General features: G+C 45.9%; 1 protein-coding gene across 4 annotated transcripts in view; it reads right to left on the minus strand.

The window, feature by feature from the left end:
* Window positions 1-247: 247 nt before the first annotated feature.
* LOC142572844 (uncharacterized) overlaps window positions 248-27,659 on the minus strand; it is a 135,104-nt gene continuing 107,692 nt past the window's right edge. For all 4 annotated transcript variants that reach the window (XM_075682240.1, XM_075682239.1, XM_075682242.1 and 1 more), the window contains 9 exons: window positions 24,987-25,061; window positions 22,069-22,155; window positions 20,356-20,512; window positions 18,377-18,425; window positions 16,825-16,911; window positions 16,216-16,360; window positions 13,245-13,391; window positions 6,884-6,987; window positions 248-6,131 (listed from right to left, as the gene is read on the minus strand). In XM_075682240.1, coding sequence (XP_075538355.1) covers window positions 5,981-6,131; window positions 6,884-6,987; window positions 13,245-13,391; window positions 16,216-16,360; window positions 16,825-16,911; window positions 18,377-18,425; window positions 20,356-20,512; window positions 22,069-22,155; window positions 24,987-25,061 — 1,002 coding nt within the window. In that variant the 3' untranslated portion in view covers window positions 248-5,980. The remainder of the gene's footprint in view (window positions 6,132-6,883; window positions 6,988-13,244; window positions 13,392-16,215; window positions 16,361-16,824; window positions 16,912-18,376; window positions 18,426-20,355; window positions 20,513-22,068; window positions 22,156-24,986; window positions 25,062-27,659) is intronic.

Genomic DNA, 27,659 nt, shown 5'->3' on the forward strand with positions numbered 1-27,659 from the left:
GCCGACGGCGACGTCGACGGCTGGAATCCGCCTGGGGGGGTATTCTGTAAGAGTCCACCTAGTGGACTGTCCATTTCAACCACTGCTGATTGGCTGGGGCCACTCCTCTCCTCCTCGCTCGCACAACTACATCCAATCAGCAGCGGCCGAAATAGGCAGTCAGGTGTACTATTACAGAATACCCCACCCTGGAGTGTCCATATAATTGCTATCGCAATACAAGGGAGATAAAAACACGAGGCGGAACTCGCAACACCTATGAAGTCTTCTCTCATTTATTTCACTTCAGAAACTCTTTTCGCACATCGCTAACAGAACAACAAGTAGAGGAGACAAACCAAAAGTGTGGGGAAAGAAAAAAAAACTAATATCGCGACAGTCAGGCACAGGATAGAAAGCTTTGCGCACCCCGATTCAAGTGGCCTCTCGTGGTCAGTATATCATCGTGGTAACGGTAGAAGCGCTCTTCAAAAGCGACGTGTGTTGCGCACATAAGTGGTAGTCACTCACTCGGTGGGCGTCATGCGCAGCAGGAACACAGAAGCAAGTTCAAATGCGTGCTTTAACGTGCACTTGAGAAGAAGAAGAACAGAAAGAACCAAACAAAACAAGCGATACGTGGATAAACGTCACTCGGTATGCACACATGCGCTTTCTTTGTTTTTATTTACAAAACAAGTAAACGAACCGGGAAAACAACAGGTAAACGACTCTATTAACTAAGTGAGCGTATACATAACTCGTGTAAAAAGCCCAGCCACACTGCTGATGTAACAAGTACGCTCCCCGCTCGAATCAACCGCTATATATCTTGAGCGCATCAAGGCTCGAGCTAAGAAGCAGTTGAAATCGAGAAATACTACGAAAGAGTGGAGCGGGATTCTTTTTATATATATATATGAAAATATTTTTGTGATCATACAACTGACGTGTAATTGACAGAAGAAGAAAGAATTGCGGCCAGCAGACTTCTATATCGGAAACTTTGTTGCGCGCTACAGAGGCAACGCGTATTTACAGTATATGAACACATTTGTGTGTCGCCTTTGAAAATCGTCGTCGAAACGCGTATACAATGTGGTCACATATAACAATGACGGTTTGTGGGCTTTGTAAATGTAAACGTGAACTGCCGAATAAATAGTAATAACTTGTTGCGCGCGCGTCTCGAACGCTTGGGAGAGGTGTGTGTACAATTAAACGCCACGCACACTGAGCTTGTCGCGTGGCGCGTACAATTCCAAGCGTGCTGCCAGCTCGTAACAAATGCGGATTACTGACAGAGACGTCTGAAACAGCACTGTTATTCTCGTAACATGTTGCTTGGCTATGCAGGTTTTTTGTCCTCTACGAACAATAAATAAACGACAATATAGGAAAAACAAAAAACGCATTCTGCTATCGTTAACCCTTTCTGGTTCGATTTTTTTTTGTTTCTGGTGTCACACATGCATATTATGTGTAAAAAGGAAAAAAAAAGGAGAACACACACACACAAACGCAACATTTCCAGTATTTTTTTTTTTTGTAATATATCGAAACTTCCTCTCGAGAGCTCTGCATACTGTAGACGGCTGGTAACATTTCAGATTCCTAAAGTCGCGTTACTCAATGTCTGAACTATGGTCGCAAATTATTTGAAGGCCATTTGCATTGCGATTTCTCATATTAGTTATCACTTCGACTTTTTTGTCTCGGCTAGACGTGTACCTCGAGGCGCGCATCCGCAATTCCTGCAGGAATTATTGAACCAGAAAGGGTTAACGAAGCTCCATGTCGGGCTGCGAGACGTTAATCAAGAAACATTTATAGTAACAAAACGAAATATAAAAACGGACAAACAAGAACTGTGATACGTCCAACATGCTGCGGCTGATAATAGTTCACGAATAATATGTCGGTGAAGTTCGGCTATCCACGCTGCTTTATGTTTTGCTTGAGCTGAACATTTTGCTACAAAGCGCGCATACCATTATGGTTGGTCAAATTTTCTACTCTGTTTTTTTTTTTTTTACGAACGCATGGGATGGACAGAACAAGTTCTGATAAAAGCTATGAGCGTAACGCAGTATATTCAACTGTCTAGATATAGATGTTTTTGGATATCATTAATCGCATACGATTGAAGAACTCCTAGGATCTGCAAATGGCAGTTCTGGATGTTGCACCACCTGGCTGGCTGAAGTTGAAGCCATTCGCTGAGTGCTTTATAGCGTCGATCCATTGGTGGAAATCTCAGTGTGACTTGCCACTTGCCCAGTGTCCTTTCTTCCTTCTTTTGAGTTTGGCTAGAGCCGGGTAATCGAGCGTCATTTTAGCAGGGGATTACGTTATTTGCTTTAATGACCGTCATTGACAAACGAAACAAAAGGGCCGAACCAGCGCGCGTATGCTGATGAGGTCATAAAGCCCTTAATTTCCCTGCTGAAGCACAACTATACTAACGGTGCCGGTTTTCGATTACATTACGAGTCTGCATGAACTCGCTTAAGCATTCTCCGATGCCGAAACCTTTGGTCTAAGCGACTAGAGAGGAAATATAACATGCAGCACGGCGAGCTGGGCACATCACGGCTTGCGACACGCATGCTCTGGACTTTCTTGGCCTCCACATAACAACCGGTTACACGCGCGCTACACGCCGCAAAAGTCCTCAGGCCACCTCGCTCGCGCCCTGACTGTCCATAAGTCAGGCCGAACTTGAGCTACTTTCTGCTCGCACAAGTCTACAGAGCCACAAACGTCTGTGCATGCTCCCAAACGGCAGTCATTGCGGCGCCACCATGCGGATGTATATCCAATCTGGTACACATAGTGAGCGTTTTGACCTATGAACTTTTGCGGCAGATGGTAGCGTCGAGCTCGTCTACGTGATACTCCGTGAGCACGCGATTCGAAACAGTGGCAGTGAGACCACGTTTACCGGGCTCGGTCAAATGCGAGCAATAGTAAAGTCGTGCCATCGTATCTAACCCTGCGGACACTTCGCCTTTAAATAGCTCCTGCGTAGAGTTGGCAACTCTCTTCCGAAAATTGAGGCGAAGGAGGCGAATGGTTCGGTCGGCAGGAGGACTGCTGGTAGAATGAAATCGATAACTTTAGTTTGTTTTTGGCTTTGGTGGTTCGATTTCAATTCAGGCGATACCTGGAGTAACTACACAACAAACGACCCTTCTTTACAATGTAATTGTGTTATTAGTCAAACGTTAGACGAAAGTCCTCCTTGACGTTATCCCCACCCCTCTCTCCGCTCTTGGTAACGCGTTTCACAACGATTTTCGCTGCCTGCCAGCACGGCTTTTGTGACTCTTTTTGTTGCTGTAAAGGCTCTGGCAAGTACCGAAAAATATTAGTATACTAGGGCTGAGGAGGTTCGAGAACTTACGAGTCACACTTTGTTGCCAGTTGCAACATGTGGCAAGCTTACAACACTGCGAGGGCAGCTCCAGCTCCGAGCTTCGCAAGGCCTGATTACGGCAGAGGTATGTGGTTGTTGCAAGAGGGTGAATTCAGGACTCGGAAGACCTCTTTAAAAATATTCCTGGCACGCTTGCACCAATTCGGGTCAGTTAGCAACCATATATACTCTCAAGGCATTATAACTTCCAGCGACGATGTGCTGCATTCGCTAAGTAGACAACATTCTTTCTTTGGCAGGGAGCCGTCTTCGCAATGTCCGCTGGATGCGCGACAAGAGTGCTTCCTTATACGATGTCTAGCAAAATGTTAAGCGTGGGTGATGCACTGCACAAAGATTAGCTAATGCAACCGTCGCGAAACGCTCCTGTCGGCCTTGAGATTCGTCAGTCGAAAATTGGGAGCGAGCGGCACACGCACTATAGTATGTCGTCGATTGTCTCATATCCCAAGACCTCCTATCCAGCAGCGGGAACGCTTATAAAGCTCAGAAAGGCCAGAGCCCAAGTTCGCTTCTCACAAACAGTGCATCCGTCGTTCGTCGCGTTTTCCAAGGCTCAGACAAATCGCCATTTTGAAGAATAGTTGTGCTCGTGGCTTGGACTGGTGCGTACTTTTGGCACTTGAGCGTATATGTATTTACAGAATGCGAATGTTACTGTGACGAGCCTTCGAGCCTTTTCCTCCACATAAAATATAAAGCTGGCATCTTCATCAGAGTGCGTCAGACTATTCATTTATATCTCTTTCCTGGCTTACTTTAATAAATGTATTACCCATTTTTCTAGTTCTCCCTATATGTATATATATCTTCACAAGCTTTTATATATTTACCACAACAATAACAATAAATATAGTCGAAACAGATTATCAGTGTAATCCTTTTGTCTACTCTCTCGCAGTCCCCAAAACAAAGGACATATATCAAATATAAGCTTTCCAGAAATAAGTGACCGTTTACACGCCCCCAAATATAGCGCGAATTTGCACACAACAAAAGAGAAAGATAGAGGGCAAGAAACAAAGCAAGGGAAACCTAACGGACTTCTCGACAATATATATGACGGCCAGACATGCTCGCAAGACATCTGACCCCAACAACTCCTCGACGAGCCGTCACATAAGCTCTATACACAGGTGACGCATCAATAAACGACACGCGTTATCTACAGCTGCTCTGGTACAACTGCGGTTCCAGGCCGCTCGTCAAAGAGTGAGGCGTGAACAAGCGTTCGGCGCCCGTCGCTACAACACTTGCGTGGCTGTATAGTTTAACTCAAGACTAATCAGTATACCCTTACACTGACAAAATGTAACCGAACGCTCGTCCCACATATGATGCAAATAATAGTACTCGGTTAGCTCTTGTTTTGCTTGCCAGCTTGCTCTTCAGTCTTGTCAGATGCCTTGACTCTAAGCTTTTACCAGGACATATATAGAACAGCACGCAATTCTATAGGTATAAGCAATCACCACATATAGCACTGAAACCTCGTTGCACCACACGCACAACAGTCATCCGTGAACGTCAGATCTTGAAGCACCATGATCAGATGGACTGCGGAGCTGTTTCTATTGACATACACAGTCACCATGACGCACCAAAACCTCGATTCAGATACGAGGCACAGTCGTGTCGCGGGTGCCAGGTCTAGACGCATCACAAACAGATCAACTTCGAGGCTACTCGCCTGGTGTCCGTTCGCACACAAGCAAAAAATGATTCACGTAAAATGTCGAGAAAGAAAGTGTGTCTTTGAGCACGAAGAACTGCGTCTCATAGAGGAGGTCGCCGGGCCTCCATCGACAGGTTAACCAAATCGAGGCCCCCGCGAGGGCATCACAAGAAGCGCGAGACATTCTCGGCGCCCTGCGCGCACGGCACCGGCGACAGTTGGCAAAGTATTGCACGACTGTGATTTCGGCTGGTTCCTTTACCGAAGGAAAGTATTCTTTGGCAGCGTATTGTTCTTTGCTCGCATCGAAGCGACAAACAGGTCAATCTCGCAATAGTCAGCCTCCCGACAAGCAAGAGCGTCCTCTTCTGTCGGTTTCACTTTGAGTCTCGAGAGTGCGCGCCTTCCACGTAACGAGTAAATGATTTGGACGGATGTATGAAAAGTGCATCGAAGGCCGTACAAGGAAGACGTCCAGCAGAACGCAGCTACAGAGGACGACCAAGGGAGGCTGGACTTCACGTCCAAAGACAGGCGGTACGACAAGTGCTTTCGCGTTACGTGTGGTCAAATGATTCGCGTTTGGCATTCAAGTTGTCTCCGCAGTGCGCGCACCAGCACGACCTTTCTTGCAGCGAGACAATCACAGACAGCGAGTTGATGCATAGTTCCGGTAGCTTCGGAGAACAACAGCTCCCAATGTGGACGCATCGGGGCACGTGTATACGGGAAGAGGCGCACGAGAGTCTGCAGCCTCCAACTGCTGCGCACGTCGAACGCTGGTCTGAGCACGCGGCGGGAATCTCTCGCCGAAAAAAAAAAAAACGCGAGCAGCTCGCGTGCGCTGCACGCGGACGCCGTTCCACTCCGTCCTTGTTGTCGGAGTCTCAGTAGTGGTAGTCGGTGTCCGACTCTGCGTAGTCGTACTCGTCGTCGTCCAGGCGTCCAGGGCGGCCCGTCCGACAGCGCAGCGGGGCCGCCAGCTTCTCCAGGTTTGGAGACAGCTCGTCATCGTCCGGGTCGTAATCACTGTACAGGCTGCGTGCGGGAAGAGAGGAACGAAGTTAGCGCCGAACTTGAGCGACAAGAACAGTTTTGGCAGATTGAAAAAAAAAAAAAGGCGGGGGGGGGGGGGGCTGCGACTCAGATAATTAGTGCAATGCACTTGAAGTGCAACGGAAAAAGTGTAATTACGATCACAAGAAGACAGACAAAAACAGTTTTGACTTGGGCTTGTTTTGTTTCACGCTAAGCGAACAGCAACGGCGAAAGGCGAACGATCACAATCTATACGTACGTAGTACATAGCGCAAAAGATATGTGCGATTTCTCTGTCTCGTGATCATTTATCCTGTGACATTTCCTCCTAACGTGTTGAAAAATGCAGCACCAGTACGACGCCCCGTTTTGATACCACTTCGCAATGTTTAACCAAAGATGACGCATGGTATACGACGCCGCGTATGATACGACGTGCGGGAATGTCTGTAAGATGGCTGCTCCGACTGCTGGAACTGCTCTGAAACGTACTGGAAGCCTGTTGGATGCCCTTGTTGGCAAAACTAGCCTGATACGTCTCATCGCAAACGGAAACGTAAACCTCGTTTTTTTTCTTTCACACGAAAGAGACAACAGGTATAGGCGAGATAAAATGAAAGCGTGACAGAATGGTTGCTGGCGGTATTCTTTGCGGTTCTAGCGGTTCTTCGTAGACGTTGTCTTTTGCACTGTTCACGCTCAATGTGAATTCACCAACTAGCCCAGCCAGGCCAACTTGCCAAGGTACTTACAGTTCGTGATTCTCAAAGTTCCCCTCTTCTGCCACCAGAAGCTCGTACTCGTCGGCGGCGTACCGGTCCCAGTCGGAAATCTCCATTCCGTCTCCGTCGTGGTCCTGTAAATAACAACGTCCGTGTCTTCACCTGGCCAAGCAAGCATTTTCCACAAACTTATTAACTCGCGGATGCCGCGAACGTCAGGGAAATGAAGCGGACGTCATTTAACTTGACCATTCGAGGAGAAGGGGAAAGGGCGAAGTTTTATTTTGCTTTAATTTATGGGTTGTGCCGCCAAAAGTCAGCAAGTAAACAAAATAATTAATTCCGTAACTCAACCGGCATTGCAACCGTGTGTTCCACAAGCTACACTTGTTCAGTAGGTGCGTTCTAACATGGTCTGCTTATGGCTGTTCGAAAGTGCCGTAATATGAACACCGCTAAAAACTCTGGTAAAGTCACCCGCACGACGCCGCGTTATGTATGTCAGAGTTATGCTGTCTTGGACTTAATTACGAATCCCAGTATTTTACGACACGGGATTTAGAGTTCTTACCAGTACCTACACGAGGTCTCACACAAAGTTCCCGCCAGATATTTGTTCTCGTCTACTTGTGGCAATCGCTTAAGGGCCACTTCCATGATCCTACTCCACATACGCGGATGAGCTCTTTAACAACCCAGCTGGCGCTGCGTGTAACGTTGTACAAAAGTGGTTGAAGTGGACTGGATTAGTCCCGAGGTTTCAGCTGGAAGTGTGCTGAACAGCTGACGTTGTAGTAGAATGACAATGTCTATAGCCAGTATGCAAGCAGACTGCTCCGCGACAACCCCAGAGTAAATCCTCCATGTATGTGTTCTATCAGGGAGAAAATTTGTGAAGTAGGCTTTCCCCTACAAGAATGTTCAATGCAGAGAAGTCGGTTCTGGCGTACGCTCATGGTTACGTAGCCATTTTGGGTGTTCAAATATTCAAATTTTGAATACAGATCGAACACACATCGAAGTAAATTTCGTCGCACCTCTTTGAGGACGCACACCGACGATCTGAACCGCGCTCACCACATTGCAAAGTGTTATTCGGGAGCTTACTCGACACGCGTTCTGCCTCATCGAGGAGCGACGTGCAACTGGCGGTGGTCCGGAGCTGACTATACTACGTCGTATATGCGGAGTGATCGTTTTACAGCGGAACTGTATGTGGCTAGGGTACCATAGAATTTTCGTGTCCGCACAGGTTCCACCTGATGGTCCCCGAGTGGGCCTAGCCAGGTGACGTTGAGTTTACTCGCGTCTATTGTGGACCGAATAAAGTTGTTTCACTCACTCACTCCCCCCACGCACAATGACCATCACAATCAATGACTCATACTCCCGTAAGCAAGCAAAAAATGCAATGGCTCACAGCTCCGCAAGGCAGAGGCTACAATCACTCAGCAAAGTGAAGCGAACAGTGCTTACATTCTCTCTAATAACGCATACATCACAGAGAGCATGCCGAAAACTACCATCGTCAATGGATCATGCCTCCGTAAGTAGAGAGAGAGAGAGAGATATTGTTAGACCAGGCTTCTTTAGCCCAAATGTAGGTGGTCTCCTCAGTCCAGGTAGCCATGGCTCGCTGCCGCCGCCCAGCCCTGTTCACCAACCGTAGCTGGTTGTCAGGGTCTTGTGTCACCAGTAGAGCCTCCCACTGGTCTTCCGATTCTTCCTCTGAATCTGCTTCTTTCTGCATGTTATCTCCTAATGGTGATGATGACGGTGATACTTCTCAATTATTCCTGCACCCCAGCACCCTATGGCGTAAGGTGTTGGGCGTGTCCAGCGGGCAGAACTTGCAGTCTCGCCCGTAGGTGCACGGATACGTGGCGTGCAGCAGTGTTCCATGCGGGTAGCTTCCAGCCTGGAGTCTTCTCCAGGTTAGCACTTGTTCCCTACTCATCGTCTTATGCGTGGGTAGGTAGCGACGCCCCTGCTTCCTGTAGTGCGCCAAGATATCCGAGTACTTCTTGGATATCCGATCATTATCCTCGTCACGGTCGTTGGTGCGTGTTCTCTGCGTGTCGGAGATGGCTCGGCGTGCATGTTCTCGAGCCGCGGCGTGCGCCGCCTGGTTCCCCGCGAGAGACTCGTGTCCCGGCGTCCAGAGGATTTGTGCTGCTTCTATCGCGGTGTTGTTCAAGACCTGAAGTGCCGCCTTTCCGATCCTTCCGTTCATATACCTTCTGCAAGCTTCTTGCGAGTCTGTCACCACGGTAACCCGGGTCTTCTTGCACGTTGCGATGGCCAGGGCTATGCCCAGCTCTTCCGCTGTGCTCGCGTCCTTGGCACGTATGGATGTGGCTGAAAGTTGTTCGCCCTTCTCGTCGACAACGCTGATTGCAAATCGGTCGTTTGTTCTGTGCGCAGCTGCGTCCCTGTGTATCTCACATTTTATTCTTTGCTGTTGGTGCGTTCGAGTATGTGCTTGAGCGCCTGTATTCTGACCTGTTTCCTGACGCGACGGAGACCATAGAAGCACCAGAGAACCAGGCGGGAAGTGCACGTCTCGGTGTCGCCGGTCGTACAACCGCCTTGTCGTACTTGGGATGCATGTATCTGGGAATGGTACTTAGGTGTAGCTTGTCTCTGATCTCATGTGGGATACGCTGAGGTAGGCGCTTCTCATCCTGGACTTGGTAGCCCAGATCTTGGAGCAGGGCTCTCCCCGTCTTTTTTAGTTTTAGTCTCTCCAGTTGGTTGACGTTGTGCGCTTCCACGAGCTCTTCCCACGTGTTGCGGACTCCCATTTTGAGTAGTTTCGCTGTGGACGTGGAGGGGGACGGGCCCAAGGCAATTTCGTAGGATTTTCTGATGAGGGCGTTTACTTTGTCTCGTTGACTGTTCTTCATGTCAACGTACGGGCTCCCGTACGTGACGGTGCTCGTGAGCAGCGCTTGTATCAGTCCGTGCCTTTTGCTCGTCACTTTTTTGATAACGTGGGTTATTTGTTGCACTGTTCTCTGAATTTTTTCCAACTCTGCTTCCCCGGCCCCGTCCTTTTGAATCAGGAGTCCGGGGATGCGGAGCGTCGTAACCTACGGAATCATGATGCCTCCTACCTTTACTACCGGGTCTGGTATCCGCTGCGGTTGTCGGCCTCTTGTGCGCTTTCTTAGCACCAAGAGTTCCGACTTTTCAGGTGCGCACGTCAGTCCACATGCTTCTAGGTGCTTTTCCGTTGTGTCAACCACTTCTTGCGCAGCGTCTTGCTGTTTACCTGTCGACCCTCCCGTAGTCCAGATGGTGAGGTCGTCAGCATATATTGCGTGACCAATCCCTTCTATTTGCTTCAGTTTCTTGGGTGGCGAGCTCATCGCCAGATTGAATAGCATCGGCGAAATGACGGAGCCTAGTGGCGTTCCTTTTCGCGCTTTGTCAAATTTCCCAGAGCGTAAGTTGCCTATCCCCACTGTGGCTGTCCATTTTTTCAGAAAAGCTTTGATGCAATTATATATTTTTTCGCCGCAGTTACATACGTTGAGGTGTTGCAGTATGGCTTCGTGTGACACGTTGTTGAAAGCCCCTTTCACGTCAAGTGCGAGGATGGCTCTTTATTTTCACTTACTTACGGAGTTTCCGGCAGCGTAACAAGTGCAACCGGAAACTCCGTAAGTAAGTAAAAAAAATGAAACCAGTAAGGTTCATGGTTACTATCTTTGCGTGGGTTAGTTGCGGTGACACTACCCCTGTGGTCGTTGTCACTGATTTCAATGTGGATGTGTTGGAACTGAAAAGAGAGTGGTTTATGCGTTTCGTGTTGCAGACATACCACTAACAATGCTACATCGATCCGGCCCAACCGACCACCCAGCGGCATACGTGCATCAATTTTACATTATCAAAGAATGTGTTTGAAGTTCCGAGTACGCCAATACGTGATAGCGACCCCAAAGCCATTGTGACCTTCGTTACTAAGTGACAATGAGTGATGCGATAAAGCCTTTACCACAAGTTTCCTTACCGCTTGTCATAAACCCTCGCAGGGCGAAATGGCCTTGAACTTGTTTTCTTTTTTACTTTTCCGGAATTTTCAAAAACCGCCTGCGGCTGCTGGCATAATTCTTGTCTTTGAGCTGGACTATTCGAAGAGGCGGACATTACTATCTCGAAAAATCGCATCACATATTCAACAAATTAGCAAAAAATACCAATTACCTTCCCTATTAATTACTTGACGGCACGTATTGCAATTTAGGACTTGTAGCCGGTGCGTTTGCGAGACGTATCCACTTAAAATGAATTCCCAGGAGGACACCAGTTTCGCGATATTATTACCCAATGTGTGGGACGAAATGCAAGGGCGTTGTAGTTACTTCAATGCATAAAACAGCGTTCTGTGAATAAAGGAAGTGGACTAACAATGCATTTTTACGGCGAGTTTTGATGGCGCATACCTCCAAACTGGTGTCATTCTGGAAATTCATTGCAAGTGGAGACGCCTTGCAAACTCACCGGTTACAATTCTTAAATTGCAATATGTGCTGTAAAGTAACTAATTAAAAAGTTAATTCGTGAATTGTTTAATTAGCTGGATATGTGTTTTCACTTCTCGTGCATGTCTGCCTCTGCGACTAATACCGTTCAAGGACTAGCATTATGTTATCTGAAACAGGCGACATTTAAAAATTCCGCAAACCTGAAAAATGAACACCCCGCATACCTATACACACATACCCGCTTTTATAACCTCTCTCATCCCATCTCCCACCTATGCCACGTGACCGGCTTCCCGCGCTTCACACGCATACACAATTCTTCCCACTAGTCCACTCCTCAATCTTAACGCATTAAAAAGTGAAGCCGGCTTTCCCTCACACAATTAGTTACTGCGGAGAAGCCAGCTCCGGCGAACCCTCTCAGTTACACATTTGGGGTGCGCGAACATCCGAAATTTGGGGCGCTATAACGTAAAGCTATTCCAAATGTTTCTATCCCATATCTGCAGTCAGCCCTCCACGATCCATAAAATATTTTTCCGGGTCAACCCCACTTCGCCTGTGTCACGCGGCGTCAACAAAACCGCGAGAACTCTCCATCTGCTGTAACGGGTACGCATTGATTATTCTTGATTACACTAAAGAAAAGAACAAAATAATTATTTCCGATTCTGCGCCTTTTTTCGCCTTTAGCCCTCCGCTACTGGTCAAAAGCTTTTGGGCTGCGCCCACTTCGCCTATCTGACACGCGACGTCACAAAACCGCGAAATCTCCCCACGTCAAAGCGACATGTACACATTAAAGATGCATTATTATGCCGAAGAAAACTTAGCTTTTTTTTTGCAATAGCCGAAGACTGTCCCGATGCGAAAGGAATAAAATATGACTGCCCGTCGATCACTCTGGCACTGGCTACTCAGAGCTGCCGGGGAATGGATTTATTTGCATATAATCAAAGATTTTGCGTGACAGTATAACGTTATCGTGCCCTTTCGACACGTATACGACATTGCTCTGCCAACTGTTCTTCCGTATAATCCGTTAATGCGGCATTTTTATCCTTCCGTTGCGCGCCGCCGCGATTTCTGACCAGCCACTGCAAGCTAAGCAAGGAGAAGCGGGCCAATCGCAGACACCGGCAACACCCTCCTCATCCGGTTACGTACTTTCATTGCGCTAGCTCGGCTAGCGAAACCCTCTCCATATCTGCATGTTTCTCGTCTCTTTTCAGCCAATTAGATAAGAAGAGCCCGTCGAGGTAGGCAATACTATTCGCTTTGAAGGCAAACAAAAGTTACCTCCTCTAAACGAGTAGAGCGTATGTTAGATCTGTTCAAACAACACACCGGGTCACCGCCCGACGCTTGCGTCTGCAGTTACGTAAATTTGACGTGAGGAATTTGGAATAAAAGCAGATTGGAATACGTTTACGTTAGCGGGGCCTTGGAATACAAATCGAGTACACCTACTTCTAAGAAAAAAATAGGTTAGAGGATTTCGTACTCAATTTCGAATCTGATCGAATATGGACCGCGAATGTGCCTGTCTGCGAACTAGCAAATGCCATGACCTTTCACTTTCTTTTTTTTTTACATAAGCCGACTATAGTGGGACAGGCTTCCAATTAATAGCTTTGCATTTATTGAAGAAAAATGACCAAATTTCTTGCCGTGTCTTTATGTCCGTGTGTTCTCGAAGGATCAGAGCTTTCAAATATTTGTATTCTATTCGTTTCGATATTTTTTTTCGTACGTCCCTAGTATGCAGGTATACCTCCGAAGCACAGACGAAACAGAGTCGTAGGATTGATGTTCTGTTGCTACAGTATACGCAGTGTAGACCCAAACAAATTCTCGTTTGCCAAAAAGAAAAAGAAAAGAAAAAAGAATGTGCTTACCCGCGAGGCGAAGGGGTCGCGCTGCTCGTGGTCTAGGTACTTCTCGAGGTTGAAGAAAGTGTCGAAGAAGATGGGCGTCATCTTGCACCGCTTCAGGTCGGCCAGCGACACCTTGCCCTTTTGCTTGGGCTGCACCATGTCCAGCATCTGGGAGCAGCAAGAGTAGATGCATGAGCAAACATATCAGACAAAAGGAAAAGGACAGAAAAAGAAAGAAGAAAGAAAAAGCTCCAAGGTTATTCAGGAAGAAACACGTCCACAGTGAAAGATAAGTAATTAAGAAGGGTGTAGGATCGGGCTTGTCGGTTAAGCATGCTTTAATGTTTGAATAACAGCGCAGGTACAGCAGAGGACACAGAAGAGAGAACAGAGCGCTAAAACGGATCTGTTCGCAGCGCTCTGTTCTCTATTTTGTCCCTTCCGCTGTCCTTGCGCTGCTATTCAAACTTTAAAGGGTGAAAGATATAGTCGTTCTCCCGGCATCCATTACGACCATTACTGGTACACAAGACATTTTCTCAGTATTGCAGCACTCGAATAGACAAAAATATAACCTAGCTCATACCTTACCAAAAACTCTGCTACGAGCGATTTTGTCTTACAATAACAAAAACGTTGGTCTTTTTTGTTGTTTTCTTTTAGTCCTTCGTATTTCTAACGTTTTGTGCCGTGTGCTTCACTGTTAGCAACGCTATGCGCGTCCACGGCGCTCCCGACATGAGATGACTGCAGATTGTTGGGCTGTGGTGTTGCATATTGATGATTGCGCTGAGAGAAAAGAATCTATTGCTCGCAGGGAAGTGAAAAAAAAAACTCAGTTGTTAACGAGCGTCTGTCCTGTTCATTTGGTCTCTTTTTTTCCAACAACTTCTTCCGCTCAGCACAATGATCAATTTAACACGAGAGCTCTGCGCGCTCAGCATCGTAGAAAGGGTGCACTCGAAGGAACGATGACGATTGTTGTTGTGAGACGAGATCGTACATGCCTTAAAAAGTCTAGTAGATTCAAGAATGCCAGATCAATCTGTTGAACACTACCACGGACATACCACGAACACCGCAATGAACAACGTCTCAATTATTGGTAATAGGGAATGTTCGAAGCATACCGGATGTATCGTTTCCCATTGCTTCTAGCCCTCCCTCCCCTCCCCCCCCCCCCCCCCCCCTTGTCTCGTTCCTTGTCATCCCGATACCGACGGGCGTTTTGGCTATCTGCACTTCTGGCGCTCCGACTTCACTTCATTTAAGGAACTCCGCGGTTTCCTAGCGTTCCAGCTTCTTGCGCAACGCGTCACACTTGTCTGTAGATGAGCGATGACGTTGCACTACGCCAAAAGACTGGCCTTCGAGATTATGGCGTACCGTGCTCTCAAAAAACATTACGTTGCGATCTCTGGGGTCACGCGAAATTGCAGCACGCGCCGAACTTTGTCGCTATGTTATGAGGTCGGACAGCTGCTATTAAACATACCACTCTTGGTTATAGTCTTGAATACCACTTTCTGATGCTGTTTAAGCCATGGCGCAAAAGTAGACTCATTTCCACATTTATTTCTGCTTGGTCCGACTGGTTTCCGTCACTGCGACAGTGCAGTCATTGGGAAGGAGGGGGGAGGTCCAATGCGGAGACCACGTATCTGGCTACAGTTTTCACAATTTTTCAGTGATGATAACAGTATATTATGCATGAAGGTGGCGCGCTGGAACAAAACAGGTAATCGCCAGTGCGTAGCGAAAGATGGCGCAGATAACCCTGGCGATGACTCTCAATGTAAGCGAATAGAACGAACGAACGAACGAACGAACGAACGAACGAACGAACGAACGAACGAACGAACGAACGAACGAACGAACGAACGAACGAACGAACGAACGAACGAACGAACGAACGAGTGAGCGAACAAACGAACGAACGAGTGAGCGAACAAACGAACGAGCGGCGAGCGAGCGAACGAACATTTCTCTTGCCGAATAAGACCGTCGTCCAATCAAGAAAACGGGCGAAAGAGGCGAAGAAAGCTATTCGCTTTAAGAGGAAGCTTTAGCTCGAGTGCTCCTATCTAAATACATGTAAAAGGAGAATTCGTTTTTCTCGGCAACCACTGCACCAAATTTGACGAGGTTTGTTGCATTTAAAAGACAAACCTAAAATCTGGTGACTGTTGGTTTCGAATTTTTGAGTTAGGTCGTCAACTTTTTATTAAAAATTGGCAAAAATCGAACATTTTCAAAAACGAAACTATCAAGTTTACAACTCTGTAACTCAACTACTAAAAATGACAATACAATTCTGTGAATTGCATCTAATAGTACATCTAAAGCGGACAAAATTGATATGTTACGCATGAATATAAAAAAAAATTCAATCATAGGGAAATACAACTTTTGCAAAACCATTGTAACCAACGTAACAAATTCACGTAAGATGTAAAATAACATATTGAATTTGTACGCATTGAATGATCTAATGGATGCCGTTTACAGAACCGCGATATCAGTTCTTGACGCAGAGCTATGAATTTATAAACTTCGTGCTTCTATATTTTTGAAACGGTCAAATATTTGAAAATTCTTTTAAGATAATTCAAGCCCTAAATCGAAATTCCGCTTCCAACAGACACTAGAATTTAACTTTCTCTTTCAAATGCAACAAATTTCATTAAAATCGGTCCAGGAGTTATCTCATAAAAACGTGTTTGCGTTTTACATGTATTTGAATAGGCCGCGTCGGAGTTGGGCCCGAGCTAAAGCTGCCTCTTAATACTGCTGCATGCTGACCTGTGTCGGTATTAGAACTTGGATCCAACATTTTGGCGCTGACCAACTATAACAGAGGGAAGACGTGTACAGCCCGATGCGCTTCGTGCTGTCTACGGCTCCCTTCTGTCCTTGTTTGCCAGCGCTAAACTGTTGTTACTTTGAAAGCTGAGGCATGTATCCAGTAAGGGTAAGTCTATAACAGCCTCACCTGACAGAGACAGTCGCTGAAAGGTAGGGTCTCGATGCCCAGAGCTTCCATGCGTGTGAGCTGCTCCTCGTAGAAGTACTCCAGCTCGTACATCGACAGGTACCCGTCGCCGTCAATGTCCATGCATCGGAACCAGTACTCTATGCTGCAAGTGTCCCCACCCAAACAATTAACAAAATGAACATATTTGCATCTTCTGCTTTCCAATACACGAACGCCGAGAGCTTCGCGGATGAATCCACGTTAGTACTGGACGCTATGACATATGGCAAAAGAAACGCGTTTATTTGACCTTCCGAAACGGTTTCAGTACCATCATGTTAGTGGGACAAGGCTCTCGGCTTCAGTGGTACCGGCCGTCGTTAAGAACGAACAAGGCGGCGCGTTGTAATGACCCGCTCATTTGCATGCAAGCGGAGGCTGTTCTCACAATTAGCTATCCTTTCTCCTGTGTTGCTGACGGGTTGTTACGAGCGTATATACACGGTAGTTGAAACGTAAGAAAAGATTCTAATTGCTGTCAGCGCGAGCGATCGGATTTCAAAGTCTCGCAGAGGCTTTAATCAGAGCAACGAACGCTAGGAACACTCTAGACAAAGGCGACCGTACCTCCTCGGATGCCTTTTGTCTTCCTCGGACATGATGAACCAGACAAATTCGCTGTAGCTCATCTTTCCTTCCTTCTGAATAGGACCCCTGGAGAACAAAGAAATGAACAAGCCGGCAAAAAGGGTTACGCGAAGGCTATCACAATTTACTGCACGGCCACGACGCATCCGTTTACGTGGAACTATAGTAAAGGCACGCGAATATCAGAAACTTTTGAATAACGAATCGAATAGTCTCTTATTCGTTTGTTCATACTGCTCCACGTGTGCTTTTAATAAGCAACATTTCACAGCGTGCAATGTAATGAGAGGTACTTGCAAACTTTTTGAATACTGGGACGTGAAAATAATTTATATTAATCGCGAGAACGGATGATCCTTAATAAAAAGCTATTCGAAAAGTATTTGATATTCCGTCCGATTCGCTTCTGGCCCTAGTTATTCGATGCGCATTCGATTCGGTCTCAAGATTCCGATTCGCACCCCCCCCCCCCTCCGAATGTAGTAACAGTGTACAAAGGGCCAAGGATAGAGGAACACACAAAACGTGTTTTGCGTCTTCACCGTTATTCGTCCCTTGTGCATTGTTACTATATCTAGTTTCCCCAAACTTTCGTCCGTCTAGTCCACTTCCCGATCGAGTGCTACAGTTGTGGCGTACTGTCTGCAGGATGCAATGTTATGGGGCTTGCAAAATCAGCGTCTGCCACACAGAACTACTGAAGCATGCGTGCGAGCTATCCTGCTAAAGTCCTGTACAAACTATCTAAGTCTTTGTATTGAAGGAAGTTGGTGTTAAAAAGAAAAAGAAAAAAAGAAAAGATACTGGAAGAACTAAATAAAATAAGAATAAACAAATAAATAAAAACTACGCAAAGCAGACAATTGTCATACTTGTTGCTGAACACAGTGCTGATCTGGGTCAGACGGTAAATATTTGGGCGAAGGAACAATTATTTTGAACGGGAAAAGAGGAGGCGACAGACACGAGTACCTGTCGTTGCCTCTCGTCCGCTTTTTTTTTTCTTTTTTTTTGTCGGCCAAATGCTAGTTATTCGTATCGTGTTCATTCAATCTGAGCACAACACGCCCGCCCCAGAAGAATGACGCCAACCAGCCGAACTTCAAGTTACCTTGCGCAGATATAAAAGCCTCTTTCACGCCCGCGACCGCACCATCTGATAAAGCACGTGGTCAGTGACACATATGTGATGTGTCTCTTATGTAGTTCACATTATATCTAGGTTATCGCCTTTTTGAAAATGCCTAGGCGAGGTTATGTGGTTTTCTTGCACCAGCACACTAAGCAGTGAGCCCAAATAAGGTCGCAAAGCACACATTAGAAATTATTCGTTTTCTAAAGTCAAAAAAAAAAAAAAAAGAGAGAGAGTCCGAAGGCAGCTGTCCACGACAAGAAACACTAGATGTTTTTCGGTAAATGACGATGAAGAATTGCAAATCTTCGGCGCGCACATTAAACAGTGAGTAAATTATTAGTGCGAGATCTTAAATATCACTTATAACTCATGTATACGAAACTAATAAGCTCTTACCGCGTGACGGCGCCAGAGAAGATCCTGTCGATCATCCGCATGGAGATAGCTAGAGTGGAAACGGAACGAGAGGTGCAAGTTACAGAACAAAACGGACTGAGCGACAATACTTGAGAACGCAAAGAAGTAAAAACAGAGCTGCATTAAAAGAGCGCCGACCCCCTCTGTCGCATAATTTTCTGCTCGCATCGAGTAGTAAAAACTGCAATGTCATTCTTCTGATGATTTACCTGCATATCAGCACAAAGAACGCAGTTAGCCATATTGATTTTGTGCGATTATAAACCCATCACTCACGGATTACGGCACATCATTGATAAATGTGTCTAAATTACACACACAAAAAAAATTCCAAAGCGCTGCAAACTGCATTGAAAGAAATTCAAGGTGGGAGGATGGTCGGTTGTGCACTTTACAGCGAATTTTCATAGTAATAGATCTACAATTAGTGCACTGTCGATCCTGCCAGGTATTTTCCTTGTTTTCATAATTTTTTTAATCGAATCATTGGATAAAAGGACGCGCCGACTTTATTTATTAGCTGCAAGCATTACGAGAAAGGAAAACTTATTATTTCGCCATTGCTGAAGGAACGCGTCCAGTCGAACATCCGGTCAAACATGGCAGGTGCCCTCAGCAAAATGGTCGTGTGTAGCAATGCTCAGTCCATTGAAGCGAAATGAGGAAATATTGAGCGTACAGGGCCGGGGTTTCATTTATCCGCAGTTTAGTGTCCGTGGTTTCTATCCTCGCCACCACTATAGACCAAACTGGCAAGAACGGGCCGCGTGCACAAACGTTTACATCGTGAATCAAGAGGCTAACGACGGTTCTATCCGCTGGAACAGGAATTACGAGTTAAGACGCAATAATCTCGGTGACCCGACGACGTACACTATCGATACGCTTTTGGACACTATGCCCGCATAATTATATAACGCACACGACCAAGTACGGCACGCCCGCTTATGCCTGCAGTGGTGTATTCTTTTTTTTCCGAAGTGCAGCTTCCCATTAAATTTCTTTGCTATACGAAACAGTAATCAACTTTAAACTGCAAGTATTCTTAAGCAATTTGGGATTCTAGTGATTAGTGGAAGAACAGGAACGAAAGGTCTACAGTGGACGAACAGGAATACTCGGAACAGTTCGAAAACAGCTTTCGCGGTGCCTCGATCGCGTCAAACAAAGCCCGCAACAGAATGATGGTTATGGCCTCCGAGATCCACCGCGGTGCACGGTAAATCTCGGAGGCCATGTCATGGTGCAAGGACTACCGGAAAGCGTCGGAAGATGGCGCTTCGGTCGCGACGTGGCTCGGGTTTTGAACGCATACCGCGACTCGAGGCTATCTTCTAGAAAAGGCGCTCTAAATGAAGACGAAGACAGTTGTAGACGAGGCAAGAAACGAGACAAACGAGCATTTGTCTTGTCCGCGTGTTTCTAACCTTGTCTTCGTCTTCATTTAGCGCTCATTAATCTATTCTGTGGATACGAACCTACCAGCTTAGCAAGGAACGGTTCAATGCCCGAATTAAACCTCGAATGACTAGAACTATCTGCCCATCTACATTGACCAACTGACCGATACAATTGCATTTAAAGCTGCAGTTGAATGTTACTTATACTCTTAGGAACAGCATTATTTTGCACTTGTTCCCTGTGTATATTGTTCCCCACTCCCTTCTTGAATGCCTTCGGGTCTTTGAGGTATTGAAATAAATAAATAAATAAATAAATAAATAAATAAATAAATAAATAAATTGTACTGAAGAAGAATGAGCAATAGGCACTGCCTAGTGAAAGACGACGACAACGAGTGCTTGGAAGCCTTGTGTCTGTGTTGCCGAAGCTCTGTGTCCTCTCGCTGCGGTGCTCTGCTATCTGAGCGTTTTAGCAACCGAACTATAACGCCTCTTGACAAAATAAATAAATAAATAAATACTCTCCACAGTAGTCCACGTTACTCGGACACGCACCTCCTTCGTTGTGCCTGGACAGATCGTATCGGTCGATGTACAGGTCGTGGTCCTTGTCAAGCTCCCAGAACTTGCAGTAGATTACGTAGAAGTGCTCGTACGAGAAGTACTCGGTGATCTGGTTGATGTCCTCCTCGTCTTCCAGCAGGGACAAAACCTGCGCGAACACGGCCAGAACTTGCGGTCGCTGCTCCCATAAAGCACAAAAGTGAAGCCGTGTCACTCTCTTCTGAACTGGTCACTGTGCTTCGAGAGCACCTAAATTTGGTTCAAAGCGGCAAGGACCGGGTGAAGCTTCCGTTATGAAGATCATACGACGCGTCACCAGACCTCTCAACAAATACAAAAAAGAGAGAGAGGAGGAAAATACCTCACGTGGACAACATTATCACGTGCAAGAAGCGCGCCATAAACTGGCCGGTCGAGTCAAATTCATCGCGACGGCGCGTTGTCTTATATATTAAAGCCTTTCGTACAATGCTAAACGCGCGTCCATGCACACACTCGAACCAACTGGATGTACTTCGCAAGGCAAGCTGACAGCGGAGCCGGCAATATTTCGCTCCCTTTCCTCATAACAACCTGAAGAAAATGAACAAGCCAACCGCAAACGAACTGAACAGAACATACGCGACCGGTGCCTGCGGTGAGTTATAACCGTAAGTGGTCGTAACGGCAACCACAGAGCTTGCTCATGAGACAGGCGCTGACGTTTATGGACGCCTTGCGTCTCTCGCCGTTGGCTCTCATTACTACGCACGCTCCATACGGGTTGAACCGTTCACCTTATTTGTCCACGCGTAAGCAGATGCACCGCAAATCACCCTTGTAACCTGCGGAGCGGTGATTGACTGAAACGAGTACCGGGCGCACATCGTTCGCCAAAATTGGGTGACAAGGGGAGGACAGGTCTCGCTTAACGTGGCGAGCTCGCCCGGAGAGAGGCTTACGTTGAACCGATGGTAGTTGGAACGACATTTTATATTTATGTTTTTTTTACTGCGATATCGTTATACAAATCATAGCTGGCCTTTCGATGTTGCGCCCGGAGTCTCCGTGGCAGCTCAGCGGCTACGACGTTGCGCTGCTGAGTGCGAGGTCACGGGTTCGATTGGGGCGACGGGGGCCGCACTTCGACGGCGGCGGAATGCGGAAAAAGGAAAAAAAAAAACAAAAACACAAAAATAAAACAGAAAAGCGTTCGTGTACCGTGCATTGAGTGCACGTTAAAGAACCCCAGATGGTGAAAATTTATCCGGAGCCATCCATTACACCGTGCCTCATATTCGCATAGTGGTGTTTGCCAATAGAGCCACATAATCTAAATTAATTTTTAACTTGTTGAACGCAGATTCGTAACGCAGGTAAATTCCGTAGGCGCAGCGTAAAAGAAAGCGTGAGTAGGCAGGTATTGGCAATGACAGTGGATCGTGATGTAAAATGACTCACAGATGACCTTGACGTAGGAGAAGAAGACATACGGATGACGAGAGATTAATATCTCAAGGTAGGATCTCATAACGCTATCGCAGTAGTCATTCAAGTGGAGCATAAGAGGACCTGTGAGGTTCTTAGTATACAGATTTTTAATTATTTTGGCGAGCCTCACAGAAACCGCAGACATAATTGACAGTGATTATTCTATAATAACGACGAAGCATCCACTCTTTCATCGTTTGTGCTCAGGAGATTAAAGGAACGCAGTTCATTTACCTGTAAGAAATTGCTTTTCCTGAGTTCGGGAATGGTGATCCTGCCGCTCCACGACCTATTTACACAGTAGAATATCCTAGCGATTACCTGAAAGAGATAAGGTTGACATCAGAAAAAAAGAAAGGATAAAATAAGCATGAAGCATAAAACATAACTTTGGAAAACCGTGCGCTTTCATGCAGTATTTGACGTTGTAAGACAACAGGCCGTCGTAATGTTGCTAAGAGGAAGCTTTAGCTCGGGCCCAACTCCGACGCGGCCTATTCAAATACATGTAAAACGCAAAAACGTTTTTATGAGATAACCCCTGGACCGATTTTGATGAAATTTGTCGCATTTGAAAGAGAAAGTTAAATTCTAGTGACTGTTGGAAGCGGAATTTCGATTTAGGGCTTGAATTTTCTTAAAACGATTTTCAAATATTTGACCGTTTGAAAAACATAGAATCACGAAGTTTATAAATTCATAGCTCTGCATCAAGAACCGATATCGCGGTTCTGTAAACGGCATCCATTAGACCATTCAAAGCGGACAAATTCAATATGTCATTTTACATCTTGCGTGAATTTGTTATGTTGGTTACAACGGTTTTGCAAAAGTTGTATTTCTGTATGATTAAATTTTTTTTATATTCATGTGTAACATATCAATTTTGTCCGCTTTAGATGTACTATTAGATGCAATTCACAGAATTGTATTAACATTTTAGTGGTTAAGTTACAGAGTTGTAAACTTGATAGTTTCGTTTTCTGAAAATTTTCGATTTTTGCCAATTTTTAATAAAAAATTGACGATCTAACTCAAAAATTCGAAACCAACAGTCACTAGATTTTAAGTTTGTCTTTTAAATGCAACAAACCTCGTCAAATTTGGTGCAGTGGTTGCCGAGAAAAACGAATTCTCCTTTTACATGTATTTAGATAGGAGCACTTGAGCTAAAGCTTCCTCTTAATGCAGGTCCCTATGCATTACTTCCGCAGCTCGCATGATTATGTGCGGTACGCCGCGGGATCTCATACAACCAGTATATAGTGCCATCCGATAGTTCGATAATGGCTCAATTATCAAGAGTAATTATCACTCACCACTACACAGTTATCACTAACTGCTACACATTTATCACTTACCACTACACCACAGCAGTATTGAGCAAGCGAAGGGATAATACTTGCTGTGTTTTATTATACAAAAGGAGCAAATTATACGGAAGGAGCGAATTAACAGTGTTGTAAAATTATTCAAGTATATACTTGCGTGAAGCAAAAGTGCGTATATAAAGGGCTGTTTGAAAGAGTTCTTGGTATGCATGTGCAGTTTCAAAATATTGCAGCAATTTTTAACGTGGCGCTGAATTTCTCTCGGTATATTGCAGTGCTATCAGTATTGGGGAGGTAGGAGAGGGGAGGTGGTTCACTTAAAATATCACTTGGAGGGCATTTGAACATTATCGTGTATACGGAGGCTCTACTGCTTGCAGCCAGTGAGTTGAGGGAATGAAACAGTCACTGAAGTATGCTGCTTTTTCTGTGCATTAAAGTTAATATTTTTCCGTCAATGCTTACAAATAAATCTATCACAGGACAACGAACCGGTACTTATCTAGAAGATAGCGACAGAAGTAAGGCATGTTGTAATGCAGCTCAATCCTGGTCACATTGCGATTTCGACTCTCCTTTGTTTTCATTTGTTTTAACATAATCGTTGCCAAGAGACGAATACGAAGGCCAGAGCTTGTGATTACGTCATCATGTTGGAACCATGTGCGGTAAGAGCCCGTATACGTGCCTTTATAAAACCATAAACGATCAGGAGAAGCAACTTATCCCGCTCCTTCCTAGACCAATTGAAACAGCAACAAAATTGAGAGCCGAGGAAGCAAACAAGTAGAAGAAGAAAGTGGGGGCAGCATATTTCAGCACCGTTCGAAAAGTCAAGAGGGGCGTGGCACTGAGCCGACTCGTAGAAAGTTAACTGGTTCTTCGCATAATTTCATCCTTTTGCAGTGCGTCGCGTTGAAGTTTATTGAGTGTTCGATAGGCCACCGTCTGGTCAAGTAAAAGCAGCATCAATAAAGCAGGTCACTAACCGAACGTTCTTTCACGAGATCTGGACCGGAACATTGCAACGATTGGATTCCAATTTTTCCTTATCGCGCTTTGTTTATTCAGCGGCGCTGCGCTTAATTTATCACAAGGATTGGCTGGTCGGGTGCGATGGATCACAGAAAGCAATAGAATCGAGCGACGAATGAATCGTTACGACTTTACGTTATACCAGCACGGCATTAGACCCGAAACTTATCAACGCTCTCTCTCTCTCTCTCTCTCTCTCTCTCTATATATATATATATATATATATATATATATATATATATATATATATATATATATATATATATATATATATATATTAAGCCCTAGCTTTTCTTAGCTGGTTCCTCAGTTTCGCGTCGTCATCGTCGTCCACATCACAAACCTTGGTAGCGTGCCAAGAGAGAGAGAGAGAGAGAGAAGGCAAGGAGAGGAAAGGCAGGGAAGTCAACCAGACGGGCGTCCGGTTTGCTAAGCACGCCAAGACTGTTCGATGTCCGTCAGAGTAGAATGTGCTTCCATCGGTGCGAACGCAAGCGATGTCGCGGGCGCTTCAACCACCGTGAGAGGAGTTCGGTCACGTGACGCAAAGCTAGGTTCCCGTGCCACACCACCAGACGGCGTTGCTTGCTCTCTGCGCATCACAAATGGCAAAGACCATCGATCCTTTTCTTCTTTTTTTTTTTTTGTCAGCGGACCACTTTTCCAACAACGTGTCACTTTGCACTACCGTCTTTGTAAATATATGAATCAGCTTTGGTCACACTGCGGCTGGGTGGCATACTATATACAAAGACTGTAATCACGTAGATGAGGAAGTACACTCACCGTATTAATATACCTCGAGTGGAACTCCACGGCTTCTTTGAGAAAGGTGAGTCCCGGATGGGTGTCTATCACATCCTGCAGAGAAACACCAAGCAGAGGCAGATACTGAAACGCCTGACACTGCTTTTCTTTGGAAAAAGTAATTTCCCCCGTGTATAGGCAGTCTGTACAGATATCTATGTAAAACTAAGGACGCCATGGAAAATTTCGCTGGGCTGTCGTAGTTCGTAATCTGTGTATTGAAACACCGTGAGGTACAGACAAAGTCATACCTCCAAAGATCGTTTATAAAAAAAATTATGCACCTGTGACATTAAGAGGCAGCTATACCAGAGGACCAATTTCTCCGATTTCTCTATTCAAGTACGCATGAAACACAGAAATGCTATCATTAGTTAATCACTGAACCAATTTGAATGACATTTGTTGCATTTAGCATAAAAGACTGGATTATACCGACTCTGGGGAGCAGAATAACTTTTACGAAGAAATAGACATAAATTGTCAAGAAAACTGAACCACAAAGTTTACAAATCCGTAATATTGCACCGAAAGCACTTCTCGCAGTTATGTAATATCTGTTGTCGCATATGAAGCGGGAAAATTTAGTGCATGGATGTAGAGTAGGTGAAATTCTTCCAATGTTTACAAATGTTTTGCAAAAGCCCTCATCAGAAACTAATGGTGTATTTCAGAGCGGCGTGTAATAAGCCAAATTTGTCTGCTTTAAATTTCTCAGTAGATGCAGTTTACAGGGTTTAGTATTTTTTGATCGCTCAGTTAACGGAATTGCAAACGTTACGCTTGAAACTTTGTAATTTTTCCCATTTTCAACAATTTCTATGAAAAAAGAAATTTATAGCCAGAATAACATAACGTACTCCCCACAGTCGGTATAGATTTTAACTTTTTGTTTTAAACGCAACAAACCTAATCCAATTCGATGGTGCGGACGTCGAGCAAAACGATTCCTCAATCCCCATGTATTTAGATAGCAGCTCCTGAATGGCAAGAACTTCCTCCTTGAACTCTGATCAAGCATTTCCCGGATGTTGATTCAAGGTTACGTGTCAACAGAATATCTACAAGAAAAGAAAACCACTAGGGGGTGTTGTCATTGTTTACTAAGTCATAAAATCATGAGACCAAATGCTACCGCGGAGCAGGGCTATGCCACCATTAATAATAAATCCACAGTAAAAGGGGGAAAAAAGATCAATAAATCGGAAAGGAAAACAATAGGGCTCGACTCAATCGCGTAAATATACATGATGTATGACTTAGTATTTCCCGCGAATGACTGCGTGCACAGTATGGAGCCTCTCGTAATAGAGCGCACCGTCACACTAGAGGCACACCCACCCACACACGCACCCGTACACGAAAAGTATACGTAGGTAATCTATTGACTCGCCCCACTTATATTTACAAAGGTGGATCGCCTCTGGAGTCTTTATTTATGCCTTTACTTCTTACTTCGTGAACAACTGTTCTGCAGGACGTATATTGGTTGACTGTAACGCCACAGTGCTGTCCTCGGGAAGCTATTTTAGCGCCATACCGGTTCAGAAAAAGAGGAACGTGTACAAATCTTCCGTCAGCAAATCATGGAGCACGGGTCATGCGAACGAGCGAATGTGTCCCCGCAGAGCGCGCGTCTTCGCGTCTCAGAGCGTCGCACGCGGATCTCCGAGCTCAGCCTCGCGCGCCGGAGCACGCTTCGCACTTCAAGTGCCTCGTCACCTTAAGACAAAGTGCAGGCGGCGGCAGCCGCCCAGTTGCACATCGCGCGCGACTTCGCTTTTCAATGGACGCCCCCACGTGGCATCTCCCCTCCCCCTTCCCACCCTTCCCCCCAACCCATGGAAGACGCGATTTCTCAAAGTCGGTCGCGCAGCGACAGTCAGCTCACGAGCAAGAACCGCCGAGACTCAAAGGATTTGCGACCTGGCCGGGCGGGTGTGTGGCGTCACTCGGAGCCAGCTGCGCAAACTGAGAGCTCCTCAGACGCAACCCTAGTCCTAACCCCCCCCCCCCCCCTAGCCACACCGCGCACCCCAACTTCCCCTCGTTCAAAAATACCTCAGCCAGGCCTCCGACGTCGCCGCCTGTTGCTCGGCCGTGCGAGCCGCCTGGAGAACGAGACACCCCGACCTGCAACGCCGCCGCTGCTGCTGCTGCGGCACAGCGAAGAAGCGAGACGCGTCTGAAATAAAGCTGCGGCTTCGTGTAGGATACCTGCGCGAACCTCGTGTTGTCGCGAGACCGAGACAATTAAAGCCGCGTTGTTTGAACTAGTTGACTAGCCACGGTGTGGACAATGGGAGAATAGTAATGTCACTTTGCTAGTTTGGACCCGACGTTGCGCCTATAAAGAAAAAAAAAAGGAGGAGGAGGGGGTAAACGGCATTTCAGACTTCCGCGAAGGCTTTTGAATAGTGTACGTGATGCTTTGAATTTTCGGACCTCAGTCATTTTGTCGATAAATGTTAGTATAATTGCCGGTAAAAATGACGTTGTAGGTAGTACATACATGCATGTGCAATGTACACATTTGTGACACTGTGCGCAGTTTCGCTATGAAACGGCGATTTGCGCCAGTTTTTCCCTGTTGTGACATTTTGTGCATCTGTAGCGTATGTTTAGAATTTGTGACATTTTTAGGTTGCATTT

The sequence above is a fragment of the Dermacentor variabilis genome, chromosome 2 (genome assembly GCF_050947875.1).
Source record: "Dermacentor variabilis isolate Ectoservices chromosome 2, ASM5094787v1, whole genome shotgun sequence".
Classification (NCBI taxonomy): Eukaryota; Metazoa; Arthropoda; class Arachnida; order Ixodida; family Ixodidae; genus Dermacentor; species Dermacentor variabilis.